A 16,870-nucleotide genomic window follows, 5' to 3' on the forward strand; every position below is an offset into this window, starting at 1 on the left:
TTGGTTTACGCGGAAAAAAATAAGGTTCGATACTTTTTGAACACACCTCGTATGTGAATGGCAGCCAGGCGATCAGTGTTCAAATGCCACAATCACCAACTATTTAAAATAAGAATAAAAAAACTGTTAAATGTGAACTAATGAAACAAAGTGAGAGTAATGCGGAGATAGAGAAATAAACTCGTTCACTGTATGTTCACTGTATGTAGTGGACACATGGCTGTAGATGTTCTGACAAACAGACAAGTAAGTTGCATATATGTGCATTCTACGCACGTTTCTCCCGTGCCAAACGGTTCGAGGGCTCATCTTTAGTGCTCGCGGGCCCTTAGAATATAGCTGCAAAAGAGTGTTCACATAACGAAATACGAGGAAAGGGCATTGTCAGGATTCAATACGGCACGAGAAAATAAACAGTGTTTGTTCTTATGTATGTTACACCTGTATCCTGAAGAGACAAATTTCTGAAGAGAGCAATTGAAGCTGGTCATTGCTACTTCTGTGCCAGCACGGCCGGCATTTACGATTTTATTTGGTTTGATATGAGTTTAGCATCCCTTTTAATGTGAGCTTATATGAGACGTGAACCGAAAGTTTAACGTGGGATCCAAACCACATGAGCTCCCACCGGAAATCGAACCCAGAGCTCCCGCACCAACGGCATGTACGCTATCATATAGCTAGAAGATACAATTACGAGAAAGGCATGACTTATGATGTATGTCGAATGACTTGCGCTATTGTTAAGTAGTAAATGTCAGGGATCTGCCATGCGTAGTTACGAGGGTGGATTAAAAAGTTCGTGGCCTGACTAAGAAGAAAGCAATTATTTTGCTTGTATACATTGGCTGCGTAGCTATATCAGTTAGTAGTCACTGCGTAAAATTTCATTTCTCTGTTATTTCAGGTGAGGAGTTTATAAGGGCGGAAGTCGGCGGAAATGACGGAAACTTCTCACATAGAGAAAATCGAGCATCGAGCTGTCATTAAGTACCTGTGTAAAAAGGACTTGACACCACAGGAAATTCATATGGGTATGATAGAGACTCCGCGCTCTTGTATTCCATAGTGAAAAAGTAGGTAGCTGAATCTAATAAGCGTGACAGAAACAGCATTGGAAGATGACCCACGCAGTAGCAGGCCTTCAACGTCCATCACTACAGAAAATGTCAATAAAATTTGTGATCTGATTTTGAATGACCGCAGAATCAAAATCCAAGAGATAACTGACACTGTGGGTATTTCCTATGAGCGAGCACATAACATTATCGTACACGAATTAGGGTTTTCTACGGTATCCGCAAGATTGCTACCCAAGTTGCTATCAGTTGAACACAAACGCAATCGACTCACCCTTTCCCGTGACTGTTTCAAACTGTTTCAAAGTGATCCGGAGGAGTTTACTGCCAGATTTGTGACTATGTACGAAACATGGGAACACCATCATACACCGGAATCAAAATAGAAGCAATGGAAGCAACCTGAATATTCTGTCTCAAAGAAAGTCAAACAATTGTCGGCAAACAAGGTTGTGGCATCAATCAATTTTTGGGGATGCTAAAGGCATTATCCTGGTTGATTTCTTGGAAGACTGTCAATTCTGAATACTACACCCTTCTGCGTGAGGAAATCAAAATTAAAAGACCGAGAATGCTGCGAAAAAAGGTACTGTTTCACCAGGACGATACGCGCGTTCACATGTAACTAGCATCCGTGGCAGAAATTCATTCTTGTGGGTTCTATTGAAGCACCCGTCCTATTCGCCTAATCTGGCCCCCTTGGACTTTCACTTGTTTAGAAACCTGAAGAAGTTTTTGGAGAATCAGCAATTTTTTTCGGATGCAGAGGTGAAAAGGATATTTTGCAGGGCTAGAGGAATATTTCTTTTTTAAAAGTGGTATGGAAACGTTACCGGAGAGGTAGCGTTAATGTATCTCGGTCGAGGGAGGGATTACTGGTAAAATAAAACATAACTTATCCAAATATTTTCTAATTTTGTAGGTCAGGCCATGAAGATTCAAATGCTCTCTCGTATATTCCTGGAGAGTTACTTTGTTACGCATGAAGGCCTGTGTTGCAGTTCCAGTCAATACTACATAGTTTTCAAGAAATGGAGTTTCACTTCAAGTTCTTCACAGGAATCAGCCGTTCATTGGACAAATTGCAGAAGAAATTAGTTATTAAGCTTTTTTGACCTTATCATTCTTCAACTATGTACACGCTCAAGTGCAAGATGACACTACGAGAAGTGAAATGATCTGTCAATACGTTATCCAACTGTAATGAGGAAGGCAGCAGGGACTACCGGAAAAGTTCAGAATATAATTTTCAATATGAACGCAAAGTACTAAACGCAATAAGAGGAGAAAAATTTACCTTGTTAAACAAGTATGTAATCACGAAAAGCTTATCAATACATTCAGTTGTATGAATAGTACCTGATACGTTACGAACCTCAATGATAAGCCTGGAAATATTTGACAATATGAATCTTAATCGCTCTAGGATAAGAAGATAGCTGCGATTCTATAAGGGAATACGGTAAGCAGTCTCCCAATAGTTTCATGGTGTAGGGTTGCTTTTGTGGCCATGATCAGCTTCCATCCAATGTATCCTGAGAGACTATGACTGAGAGAAAAATGTCAGTTCACCTTTTTTCCTTGGATTCATCATCATAGTTGCTATTTCATTATAACTTTATCCATGATAATTATTATTATGCTTTTGAATTAAATAATTTGTCGTAGAATATTATTTTAACAAAAATAAAGAACACTAACCTCCGCTTGCAGTTCCTTTGTCTTCGCGATAATAAGTTGAAGTTTCGGTTGCAAAGATCGCTCCTCTTCCACAGCACCTTCTCGCTGTTTCTGAACAGCCTTCTGGGAAAGCAACATTTTATCTACCAACGCCAGCTTCTTTTTTAGAGAACCAACCAACTGATCGACGTACCTAAAGAGAACATAAAAGAAGCTCTACAAAACTAGTAAAGGTATTTGGGTGGCATTGTGCAAATTAATATTTCACAGACCCTTTTTCTTGCGCCACCTATGTTCAATTCGTGCAAGTGGCTGACAAAATCATATTTTCTGATACAAAGAATCCTGTAACACATTAGCCACTACATTACCCAGTCCGTCCCCAGAACAGCCACGTACTCTCTCACTCATGAAGTCGGTGTTCTCACTCTTGAAGTTCGAGTCCCGGTACAGTCGTGCATTTTTTTTAACTATTTATGTATCATTGAATTTGCACCTATAGAGAAGTTGATGTGTTAAAAATAAGTTTTTCCTTCTTTCCTAAATATAATAAAGAAATTAAAATGAAATATGTGGCTGAACAGTTCCCGTATATTGAACAGCGATACCAAAATGGTTTACATCATATTCATATATTCGACTCTGCCAATTGCGAGTGAAATTGCACTAAACACAAGTATTTTGTCCAATTTCAACATCCTGTCCATATACATTTGTACGTAGAGCTGAAGGGAATACTTGCTTATCCATTGAAGGAAGAGCAACTGTGTGCTGTGAATTGCCAATTTTCCAGGTAATATAGTACAATAACTTTGAATATAGTTACATAATTACATTCTTGCAATGCTGCAATCAACTTTACCGTGTTTTTCTTCAGTGAAATAATGACTATCATGTCCGAGTAAACAGTTACGGCTCCCTCATTTTCGAAACTATGGCCAATACCCTGCATACAGTCATTGTCAAAAGTCTGAGTACACTATTATTTTTCCAGAATTTTCCACACAAAATACACAGTATTCATACAAACCTCTGTTTGTCGGATCTGTTTTACAATATAAACATCCTGATCATATAAGGAAACGAAAATACACTGTCCTGTTTCCACTGAGACAAATTTATTCACGAAGTTTGCGTTCATCGAGGTGTCGATTCTCAACCCTGATACGAGCTTTACAAATCCCAAGCATTTGTTTGATCAATTTATCCAATTTCTTTGTGATAACCACACCCACAAGACCATTAATTTTAGGACCACCTTCCCATCTGATACCGATTGGGAACGGCTCTTCCGTAGTTCTGTAGCTACTTCCGGAATGGTTAAACGTCTATTCCGTTTGCATGTAGTTCTAACGGGCTTGCCCTTATGTTATTTCTGGACGACCAATTTGTTTCCGTGCAATATCTATACCAGTTTATGAATATCTTTCAAGAGCCCGACACCTTGTCCCAACTGATATCTGCACCTTGTCCCAACTGATATCTGCAATGACTCAACTATTTTTTGGACAGAATAGTTCTTTTCTCTCTCTCTCTCTCTCTCTCAAAAAAAAAAAAAAAAAATCTTGAGCACGTGATTTGACACTTGGTTCACAGCTTTCCTTTCGCATTTTATAGTACTTGCACGTTCTTTACATTAATTTGCTAATTCACCATCGTATGCTACACATTCGCATCCAAATTTACCAATATGCAACACGAATAGATAGCACACACAGAACTGTTCGTGGTCATAAACACACAACTAATGATAAGGGTTCGTACAAACACCACTAGATGTTAAAATGATGCATCGCCAGACAAAACGTGATGTTAGTTGTCTGTTCGTTATTTACCTCTTTACTGCAAAGCAATTTTCCTCAATGTGTCTCAATGTATGCAGTGTCATGCATTTTTGTATCCTTACATATATAAAACGTTGTTTATTTTACAAAACAAGACGAATAAGCACGGTTTTGTATAGACACGATGTGTTTTATTTGGAAAATTCTGAAAAATCGGTAGCGTGCTCAGACTTTTGACAATGACTACACATCATAATCTGTTTGTATGAATTATCCACAAAAATCCACAACGTCTAGTAAGAGTATAACCTAATTTATTAAAGCAGAAATAAAACGGTCTTGGTAGTTCTATATGTACCGTTTACATTACAAGGAGTAATTCATATTGCGATATATTTTAAACCACATTTCTTACTTTAAATTATCTGAAATTTGATGTAGAGCAATAATAAGGAACAATCATTTCCTATGGAGGCTTTATCACAGTTCTCTTTTAACTAATTTTCTACTTATGAATAATTAACGTACAGCCAAGCAATTTTCTGTAAGAATTTTCCTTAGATTTCTGACAAGGAAAGTATTTACTTTGTATGTATTCTGTACTATTAGATTACATGTGTAGCTTTATTAATTGAAACTAGAAGGAATAATTAGTTAACTTTTTATTGTGTGAAATATTGTAAGTAATGTAGGATGCGATAATTAAGCAAAATAATATGAGAATTAGTGATTTCAGTCAATATACAATTATACCATTAATTGAGGAAAAGAATAATCAGTTTAAGTAATTAGATAGTCAAAAAAAAGTATCCGGTTATATTATATGAATCTGTCCACAAAAAGGATCTTAAATGTAGTTGGTATTTACTTCATTTATCATTTACATAAAAATTTCAAGTAAAAGTGTTTAGCTGTACTGTACATATTTTAATTCTGAAATAACTGAAATCTGAAAAAGGAGAATTATGTTAATTAAAAATATTTTATTTTCCAATTGGTTGTTATGATCCACATCTCAGCTACAAGACATAGAATATCATACCAGCATTTGCTAAATGAATTTGAATATACTAAATTATCTAATAGACAAAAACTAAATGAACAAATATTTTTATACAAACTGGTTAAAGGTATATACGATAACGGTTCGTTTCTGAGACTAATAAAATTTAACACAAAAATGGCTAATACTCGACAGAGGTGCTTATTATTATATGATACACCTAGAACGGAGCATTACGGCAGTTCACCATTGATCCGAATGTGCAAAACATATAATATTATATCACAGAAATTGCCGTATTTAGATTTCAATATGTCATTTCGAACCTATTGTGAATTGTTGCGACAAAATGCATTATGAATTCCTAAAAGCATATTTACATGTTTATGTGTAAGCGTATTAATTTCATGTGTTTTTGCTACTGTAGCTATTTCAGTTTTAAATAGTTTGTTAGATTAATTGTATATATTTATTTATATTCTTATTACTTTTTTTTCTTTTTCTTTTAAATCTATTACAATGGTAAACTTGTAAAAAATACTGTACAGGTCTTCTGTAATTGGAGAATATATTCTCTGTTGAAGACAATAAATAAATAAATAAATAAATAAATAAATGATTACAGAAAATTAATATCGCAAGATTTGTACTACTTTTATTGATGAACTGGTTCATACTAGCTTTGCTATCTTAAATAACTTACACTAAAGAGCACAAATCGCAGAGCAAAGCAACGTTTATTTTTAAAAAATATTAAATGTGTAACGTTCCGCCAACTAACTGAATACATTGGCTTAATGAAACTCTGTCTTTCTCATGTTTTTCTTAACTATCACCACAACCTTTCTCCTACTTTTGTCTCTCTTTTCTTTATCTTCAACCTGACTAACGGCTTGATCAACAGAATAAATCACTTCTTCCACATTCAATCTGTTCTCTCTGATTTTGAATTTATGCCCTAGGCTTAATAACTTCTTTCTTCCTCTGACATTGATACATCACTAACACTTTTTTTGTCCAGATCCTGTTCAACTTTCTTGCGCCACTCAATGAACCTTCCTTTTCTTTCAAGTCTATTCCGTGTCTTTAAGTGAAAACACATCAGCCACCTACACAGTCTCTGCATGATAGTGTCTCTAGTAAATGTAAGCAAGTTGTCTTCTATTCTCTCTTTTAACACATCATGTCAGTGACAGTATCTGATGAAGCCAATATGTTCAGTTAGTTGGCGACACTGTGACACATTTAATATTTTTAAAAAAAAAAATGAACCTTGCTATACTTAGCGATTTGTATTTTTAATATGCTTTATTGAAATAATTTCCACATACTCTATGCAAATATAAATTCATTTATTTTTCTACAGTTTTTCTTCTTTTATTTTTGATCTTATAATAAAGTTTGGTTCAAAAGAAAAGTATATTTCATTTGAAATAAGGATTTTTTTTTTTTTTAATCGAGAGTCTACGAAGGGTTTAAAGAACTTGGATAAACTACTTACAACATTTTTTCTTTTATAACAAGCATAAATGAGGATGATTTAGAACAGATATTGAATATGTTAATTCATTGGTTTAGTGGATTTTATTTACATAGTCAGATCGCATAAATACTTTGAACTTCTAAAGTGAAACACTTTAAATTATTCGCGGTAGGTTAGGTTAATCACCATTGCCTGTGGTGACCTAAACGATTTCCAATTATTATTATTAATTTATTTATTATTAGTAGTAGTAATATGTTTTTTATTTATTTATCTATTTATTTACAAGTTTCTTTATTTCTAAATATATCTTTCCGGTCTTGTTGGTACCCTCTGCATTGGTTCTTTGATGTGACTTTCGTATCTTCTGTGGGCAGCTTTGACGTCTGTTAACGTCACTTGAATGAAATTTTCTGAATACCTTCGTAAAGTATGACTGCGTTTTTCACTGTCCTCTGCGAAAATGGACTATCTTCATGTAAATTTTTTTATAATCAAGTTTTCTCTATAGAAGACCTACTTCTAGTCTAACCAAAACCATTGTAAACTAAAGAGCTACAAGTTAATTAAATCACCTATTTGCGCTAAAGCTGTGAACATAAAATACAACTACAAAAGATAACAACAGTAATATTAAATGTACAAGTCAAGCCAACTTACCGCCGCATATTCAGTTTTCATTATAAATACTGATTGTTGCAGAAACAAGTTTAGAAAATTTCCTGACTTGGCTTACTTTGAAGAATTTCCCTGACTCGTTTTAATTTCCCCGACTCTCAAGTTCAGTGTGAATCCTGTATATACAAAAAGATTGCGCATACAAACATAACGGTAGTCGACCATTATTTATGGGATTTGCAATAGTTGTTTTAAGAATTCGCATACTTTATGCATCACGATTCAGTGAACAAAACAGGTTAAACATGATATTACATACGCAAATACGATATTACATTTATTATACATTCTCCATATTCCAAATTTCATGTTTGTGAATTTAACCTTTTCGGACGTAGGTCATTTTTGGCGTTTTCCTACATTTTCAGTTAGTGACTTACTGCTCAAAAACTATTTACCCGATTGATATGGTTAAGGCCTTGTTTTTTAGAAGAGGAATGTGACTATTTGTTGGTGTAAGTTACATTGCAGTGTTGCCAACGGAGAGAAAATATTGTGGGAAATGGGGTGAAAATTTACAAAAAATTCTCTAACCGAATTTCTAAGATTTTTTGTAGCTGGTACCACTCTTGCCACATAGGTTCAAGTCACCTAATAAAATTCTTTGGTGTGTTGACAAGGTACAGTGAAAACCTGAAGTCGGTGGCTGCCATACAAAAAGAGAAAGAAAACTTCTGTGTCATCATACACATGAAATTTTGACACTTTTTACCCCTAGAAGCAAAAATCGACAGATATGCCAGCTTCCCTAATTATCCTATTGAAAATTTTTATAGTACATTCTGTAGGCCACAGAGGAGGCTTTCAGATAGTGTTACGATTGTTCTGATGTAACGAGCAAGAGGGAAATAATAGAGGGGAAAAAAGGAAAATTTTCTGAATTTTTCACCTAAAATCGGGAATTAATTTTTTTGACTGGAAATACTGCCACCACAAAGGCAACTATCTGAAAACAAACCTTGGTAAACCACTAATATATCCTACAACTACAATGGCGATATGCAACAAAGCAAGCATGAAATTAAAAAATAAAAAATAAAATAAAAAAAATTAAAAAAAAATCATTCTAACTCAGAAATTCACCATTTTCTTACCATTTACAGAAAATGGTTCATTATGAACTCCAACTGTACTTCCCCTACTGAAACTTTTATGCTGTTGTGTAGGCTAAGGACGAGGTTTCAGACAGTAGTACGTTTGTTGGAATGTAGCCAATAAGAGGGAAATAAAAGTCAAAAAGGGAAATTTTCCCCTAAAATTGGGAATTTTCTGTAGCTGGCAACACTGCTAGCAGACAGACGCAAATTATTTTAAAATAAGCATTGGTACACCACTTATATATTCTACAAGTATCATGGCGATATTTAAAAAACAAAGCTTCTAATTACTAAAAATAGATTTCAGTAAACAGAATAGAGAAAAATTGGAAAAATCAAGGGTTAGAACCTAAATAGGAATTCTTCGTGCGCTCCCTAATTACCCGATTGTAACGATCTGTATCCGCTTTTCAGTAAGGATCAATGTTCGACTGGTATAAGTTGACTTGGGCTCGGACATATAGGTACGGATTTATAAACAAAAATTTCGAATTTTTGTTCCAATTTAGAAAAATTTTAATTTCCTTAGTTGGCAACACTGTGTGCGGGTCGGTCCAATTGATGTCAACAATTAGGTATCTATCCGAGGCACCTACCTGACAAGTCTTAAGGAGATCTCTCTACAAGGAATGAAACTACAGGGAAAAACGAAAAAAGAAAATTCGAAAATTCTCGAATCTTTGACTTTGGGTTGAAATTTGAAACTCAGAAGAAAAAGAAACTAATATGATAAAACTATGCTCCAACCATATTTGGCCACAAAAAAAAAAAAAAAAAAAAAAAGTGTCCACGCATGAGCGGATTAAAAAAGTGATACACCCGTGTGTGCCACTTTGGCAATCTGGGTCTGAAAGCGTTAATGATCATAAGAAGCATATAATAGTATCACCAACACAACTATAACGTCACCTAATATATATAAAATTGACCTTAATTATTAAGTTCTGTCTATTTTTTAGGTTTTCTTTTAAAATTAGATTTCTTACTGCCATGCTCTCATAAATGTTTACCATTAATTTCTTTTACAAATAGTTACAATTAAAGGTTTTGTACAGCACAGTATCGTACATTCCCTTTTATTAACCCACTATTTATTTCCTCGTTAACTTACTTCTTTACCAGAAATATCTCAAGAAGAAGGAATTTAACATGTTATTATTGGCTTCCTTATATTACCATGTACTTTATCGTACCTACATTCTAAGACATTTTTTTAATATCACAAATCCAGATCGATTTTTTTTTAAACATTATGTCCTTGGTTCCATACCAGGTCATGGGAGTTCATGCGGAAGAAAACACTGTGTCCGTAGGGTTTCTTGAAGTTTCCTTCCCTCCCCCAACACACACTCACTCCACCAATACTTTCATACTCATTTATTTCTATTAATTATCAATCTGGTTTAGCCTATAGGGCATAACAGTGACGTGTAAACCAGAAGTTTCCATTTCATTTCATTTTATTTGAACGTCATCAGGAAGGTATTCGTATTTGTCAATAAAAACAACTCTCTTCACACTCGAAATAAATATATAAAGTCTAGGAAAACTTTTCTCTGAATTTTCGTGAAATTAAGCACCCGCCTTCAACCTGCTGAGTTGATACTCCAGTAAAAATACGGTTACCTCTTCACTGTAACTACGAAAATCTACAACTAATGGCTTCAGTTCAACAAGTGCCGATGGTTACCAAAGTACTAAAAACATCTGACGGAAATGCAACTTACATCTAACGGATTAATATGATACGGGACCACAGTTAGCCTGCAAAACACCTCTGTCGTAGAAGGAAGTATGTAAATCACAAATACCTGCCAGAGAAAAATTGCCGTCTTGCATCAACACTGTCTGCATGTTTCTACACACGCCTGTTCTACCCCACCTAACGTACTACAAACGATCATCTAACACATTACTAATAACGGCCAGGCGCTGCACACGAATCCTCAGTGTTACCACCTCAATACATCTTAACCCTTTTAAATTATATATACTATATTTAGCATATTGGGTAGTATATTCATTATTCGATTAAAAAAGAACCAATAAAGGTTTCTACTTCGATTTTTTCAAGCCTGGAGGCATTGTAAAACACGTTTCGTATGGTTTCACGCCTTTCGGCGTCGAGACAGGTGATGACGTCAGAGCTTACAAAAATATTTTTTTTTGTTAGGCCTATTTTTATATTTTTTTGGCGGGCTTAATTTTGCACCTAGACGATTGAAATTTTGCACACACTTCAGTGCACCCCTTAGTATTTTTCAGAATTTGTTTCAGATTACTGCGTTAAAACAGGGATGTCCTAAGTCAAAAAGGTTAAAAAAAAAAAAAATATATCGCGTCCCCCCCCCCTCCCGATACATGATTGAGATATACGAAAGGCTATTCTATTCTAAAGAGAAAGATGTGCGAACCACGATCCTAGGATAAACAGGGATGTCTCAGGAATTTTTTTACATTACATCCGAGTCTTCTGGAGTAATCTCGGGCGTTGTGGGTCTCATTGTTAAATATTTTATCACGCCCTTATTATTCAAGATAGAAGCCTGAAATTTTGTACACTCCTTACAGATCTCTAGTTGGATTTTGACATCTGTGCGGTAACAGGGGGGGGGGGTCCAGACAGGCTCAAAATTTGCAAAGAAAAAAAATCCTATTTCTCTCAAAATTTCCCTCTTTAGGGACGTGGCAGGGAAATATGAATGATACCGTTTGAAAGTCTGTTCTATTCTGAAGAGATGAGGTACGAACCATGATCCTAGGATAAATAGAGATGATGCTGCAGCTGCTTGACTGAAAGTCTATAATTTATCTTTAAAAAAAAAAAAAAAAAAAAAAAAAGCCAAAATTTAAAAGGTTTTAGTGTTACAAACTACTTGCGTTTCCATTATTTTGATAACTATATGTAGGTAATTATTACTTTTTTATTACACAGCATCTGTACAATGCTATCGACTATTACAGTTTTAAACTATAAGTATAATACCAAAGTCTCAATTACCTTGGAGAGTTTTTAATGTTATGCAAATGAAGTGTTCGTGGATCTCTGATCTCCTGTAGGATCTTCTGAACCTGGCTTATCATTTCAACCACTGCTTGGACGGTTTGAAGCTGAACAATAGATGGTGCATCTTGTAACATGGTCATACTAAGCAAATTCCCTTCACTGTTCATCTCTAGAAGGCGAATCTTAAGGAAAGAGTCCAACTGGGAAAGTAGTAAATAGGAAGTAGTTTTATAGCTTGGTACATATATAATCGATTTATTAACATAGTTCTACATACAGCTTATAACGATAACATTAATAAATATGTATAGGTTGATGTGGACAATAGTCCGTATCGTATATCATTTTCTTATATGGTCAGATCTAAACATCTATGTTGTAAATTTGTGTGGTGGCCAGACATGTATAAACATGTTTGTTTAAACAGTAAAAAATATAATACGTAAAGAAGCCATTCATAGTGGATATATTCTCAATTGAAAAGAAAGAATTTCGTAAAAATAAATAAAATTAAAAGGTAAATGCAGAAAATCTTCGGAAAATACATCAGTTTAAATATATTTTATCTTGAGTGTCATTATATTACTGAACATTTAGTCGAGTAAACTACGTTTTAATTAGTCCCAGAAATAATAATATAACCAGGGATGAAATGGACCGTATACGGGAGTATACGGCGTATACCCACCTAAAATTTTTATAGTCCAGCATATACTCACCTTAAATTTACGAAAGAATGAGGGTATATTAGAGATGCGTATACGTCAAATAGTCTTACGTATACGCTATACTTTTGAAAACGATCGAGGATATACCTACCAAAAATTCTAGCATTACACCACTGAATATAACGAACTTAGGGCAAAGTAGATGTTATACGCTGAACACGGAAAAGAAATACTGAAGGAAATCTGCCACCAGGTACCGTTCCAGTATTTACCTGGTAGAAGTGAGAATTTGGGAAGGAAACTATTAAGATGGTCAGCATAGATATTTAAACCCAGGATCTCCCGACTGCGAAAAGAGAACGGACCTACACCCGATAAACTACGAGATAATTGTGTGTTCACGGACGACTTAAGGCAACGGCAATATAAAAAATATTACCTATGAAAATATTCGGCAAATATAATAATTTACAGAACTTGCAGTTCGTCGAGCTCTCAATTCTAGTGCATTCGGCTTTAATTTAGGCCTCAAGGTTCTCTTTTAACTCATTTCACCATTTACATGGTTTTGGTCTCGTACAAAAGCTTGTTCACTTTAAACAGATTTTGAAAGGTAGTCACCTTATGAGAAACCTTGATGCCACTGCCAATGGTATTTATTAGACTTCCAGCACTGTGGACAATAATCTGACATTGAAGATTTCATTGAAGGAAACTCTGGTGAAGCACGGGCAAAGCAATACGGCTCCACTCGTCCCTGCAAGCTTTCCAGAGACCAGTGCGGGTGCGCGGGTGCTAATATTGAAGACAGCTTTTAACACGCCCAAATCGCAGAAATCCGTTGGACTCGTATCAGAGATTTTCACAGGAATGTTTTGAAAAGGAATGACAAGAATTCTTATTTCTCGTTCCATTTTCTGATAAAGAGGCAGAGTTCTTACGGTAGTATAACTTGAAGCCTTATCTATACGGATTCTTATCTGGTTGGCATTTGCATCACATAATTGTGAGATGTCGATAGGCGTCATACTGGGTTCCTGGAAGTAAATTGCATTCAGTTTTACGCTTTTATCATCCCTGTGTATCAATAACGTCCCCGCATAACTCCGCGCGGAAAACTTTCCCGGTAATGGCGAACGAAGTTGTAACAGCTCTTGGCATTGCTATCACAGAATGTCAACCCGAACATGACCACCAGTAGTGAGGTAGTTGTGTGCTCCATCCACTGTGACGACTGTATGTCATTTGGACCCTGCCAGGTACTTTCATACAGTGTCCTGCAGTTTCGTTTTTTCGTTCTGCATTGTGGTAGGGAGCAAGTGTACACAGGCCTTACGGAGGCACCTCAATCGGAGCCGCTTAGAAGTGGCTGTGTTCATATTTGAAGGTGTCCAATTGAATCGATGCTGCATCGATGTTGGATCGGTGGATTTTCCTGCCACGCCAATCGACATATCCCCCGGAACACTGCGGGTGTCGCTTTTCTTGGAGCTCTTTTCCTGGTGCTTTTCGTGGGTGACGATTTCGCCTCGGGTTCTTGGTTTGTATAACGGACCACATTAACTTCCGCAATAGTCGTCTCAACTGTGTACCGATTCTCCGAACACTGTTTCCCTCTGCGTATAAAAGAAAAATGAACATGGAAAAGGGCCAAGATATATCTTTCCAACAACGATTTAATGTAGACACAATTTGATGACGCTCACCCACCTACAACTTCAGACACACTACTGCCTAAGACACCAATACGTGAACGTTCTAGTGGCATTCTCCAGATCCCAGTGCTACTCCTAATTCGGACCGATATTAATCGAACAACCTACTGTATCCTTCAGGAAAAAACAAGTAATGTAAAAAGTTATACTACATTATTCCGGACTTTCTATTTCTGAAGCTACTTCTTTATGTTGTACAGTTCGCAGCAAGAAACCTGCAACATTAGCATGTAAGTTTATTGTGAAACTACGTCTAACAGCGCAGGGAATCAACATAACGTCTAAGTGGCACGAATCATGCCTGGAGAAACCTCGGCGTCCTCCTCTATACATTTATTTTGGGAAAAAAAAGACCGTCGTTTTTATTACTACTTTTTAAATAATTGTATTTAGTTTGTAGTAAACAAAATAGTTTTAACATGCATTTATTAAAGTTAAATAATAATGTTATTTAAAAAGTAGTTCAAAGGATACCAAAACAACACGATACGTAATCAAATGCAGTTGAGTTCGTTCCTCTAGTCGCTGCCTTAACTTAAATTTTGGAGGAAATGTTATTCTGGCAACACTGTAACTTCTATGGTGGGAACACTGAAAATTCTTCAAGTTCATATTTTCTGTCGTAGAATAACATTATCTAAGATTGTGATAAGTTGCATTTCATTATTTCCTTTCTCTTATGAAAAGCAAGTAAAAAGAAAAATGGTAAATTTTGTATTATTTTTAGTATGTCAGGCTCTTAACAGCTTATATCATGTTACACATTGTTCCCTCTGTGTTTGTATGGCTGAATAAATTCTGCAAGAACTCCCTTAAAGAAGAGTTTATGAGTTTTATATCCGTAATTATCATAGACATTAAAAACAAATTATTGACCAGGGAATAGTGTACTATTCTGTCATAAATAAATTGAATAATTGTTGTTTGCACTAAATGTATTTTAGACTGTAACTAACTAATAGGGTTTTCTCCGTTATTGCAACTTCGTACCACTACTTAATATTTCTTATGACTACTTTATTTTCACTGAAGTACAACAGCACACCATGTGATGAATTCGCTGCGTAACATGATATAAGCTTATTAAATAACTCTTATGATGAGCACTCGATAAATGTGATCGAAATATTAATGATCACTTGAGGAATTAAGATTGACAAAGGAATACTTTAAGGTTAACAATCTAGATATGAAATAAATATATATTCCTTACGTTCCATTAGTAATTATCTGAAGGTAATGTATTTCTCAAACTAATCACGTTAATAACTTACTTCCATCAACTGGTCGATGAATATATTTCGTGTCTTAGGATTATCTAATAACGTCAAAGCCTCGAAGTCCTTCGCTACCCCTCCTTCCATTCCTGCATCTTCCACTACGATGCCCGTATCTTCTAACGAAATGTTGAAGTCAATCTCCTTAAAGAAGAAAGAGAAATGAATAAGTATGAGTCAAGCATTTGAAGAGCAATATTCTTTTAAACCTCTGCCCATTTTCCCATCTTACACATAATAAGTTAACGATAGGAGGAAACAAACCGATTTTTCACACATCAACTCCTCTAGGTACGAATTCAATCATACATAAAGAGTGAAAAAGTGCATAGTTGAACCGGGCTCGAACCTGCCATCTTTGGGTTACTGTGTCGATGCATTAACCACTACGCTACGTAGTCCGCACTTAGAACAGCCATACACATACTCACTCCTGAAGTCGGTGTTCTTTTATTTAGATCACATGGTTTGAACCACAACTTCTTGTTATGCTTGGACAATTTAGTGGTACGTATAAACCATGTGGTCTGAGTAAAAGAACACCGACTTGAGGAGTGAGAGTATATGGCTGTTCCCAGTCCACTTATGCATTTTTTTTCACTCTTTGTGCACCATTAAATTTGCACTTATAGACGAGCTGGTGTGTTGAAAATCGGTTGTCTCCTCCTTTCGTTAACATAATGATCATACAACAGTCAGAAATGTTCTAAATATGGACACTGGATTGCCTAAGCACACTAGGAAATAGTACAAACTATGTGGTCTGAGTGAAAAAACACCGACTTCAGGAATGGGAGAGTGTACGGTTATTCTGAGAGTGGATTTGGTAGCAAAGTGGTTAATGCATCGGTACGTTTCGCCGAAGATCCTAGGTTCGAGACCCTGTCTAATCATGCACTTTTTTACTCTTTGTGTACCATTACTAGAGACCAGATGTTTAGGCATTAAAAACTTGGAAAACAGGCACTTAAAATTTAAAAAATAGGCACTAAAACATAACTAGAAATAATGAAGATGAATACTGAGTACAATTAAAAAATAAATTTAAGTCATAAATAATGTTCAAAGAATATAGAAACATACTTGTTTGTTAATATCTTATTTTACTGTATATATAAAAACGAAGCTTGACATGTATTCCATATGTATTAGGTAAATACGTTCTATACAGTACTTTATCACTACACATAAGAGTTCAAATTTTATACACTTATCTGTAAACACAATAGTCCAAAGTTTTACAGTACTTTATCAGTGCACATAGCAGTCCAAAGTTTTACATCTTATCACTACAAACAACACTTTTATTTCTAATAAGAGGCAGAATCCTTTTTTGAAATACTAAATTAATATATTTTTCCCCCAATAAAGTCTTATCTTTGAAGAAACTGCATAGAAT

At 35.3% G+C, this 16,870-nt stretch overlaps 1 protein-coding gene across 2 annotated transcripts in view; it reads right to left on the reverse strand.

Annotated features, from left to right (window-relative positions):
- The window catches only part of LOC145678844 (CDK5 regulatory subunit-associated protein 3), a 52,495-nt gene that overhangs the window by 3,039 nt on the left and 32,586 nt on the right, over positions 1-16,870 (reverse strand). For both annotated transcript variants that reach the window (XM_081749402.1, XM_081749403.1), the window contains 3 exons: positions 15,469-15,615; positions 11,806-12,011; positions 2,781-2,952 (listed from right to left, as the gene is read on the reverse strand). In XM_081749402.1, coding sequence (XP_081605528.1) covers positions 2,781-2,952; positions 11,806-12,011; positions 15,469-15,615 — 525 coding nt within the window. The remainder of the gene's footprint in view (positions 1-2,780; positions 2,953-11,805; positions 12,012-15,468; positions 15,616-16,870) is intronic.

The sequence above is a fragment of the Thermobia domestica genome, chromosome 2 (genome assembly GCF_964235325.1).
Source record: "Thermobia domestica chromosome 2, izTheDome1.hap1.1, whole genome shotgun sequence".
In the NCBI taxonomy this organism is placed as follows: Eukaryota; Metazoa; Arthropoda; class Insecta; order Zygentoma; family Lepismatidae; genus Thermobia; species Thermobia domestica.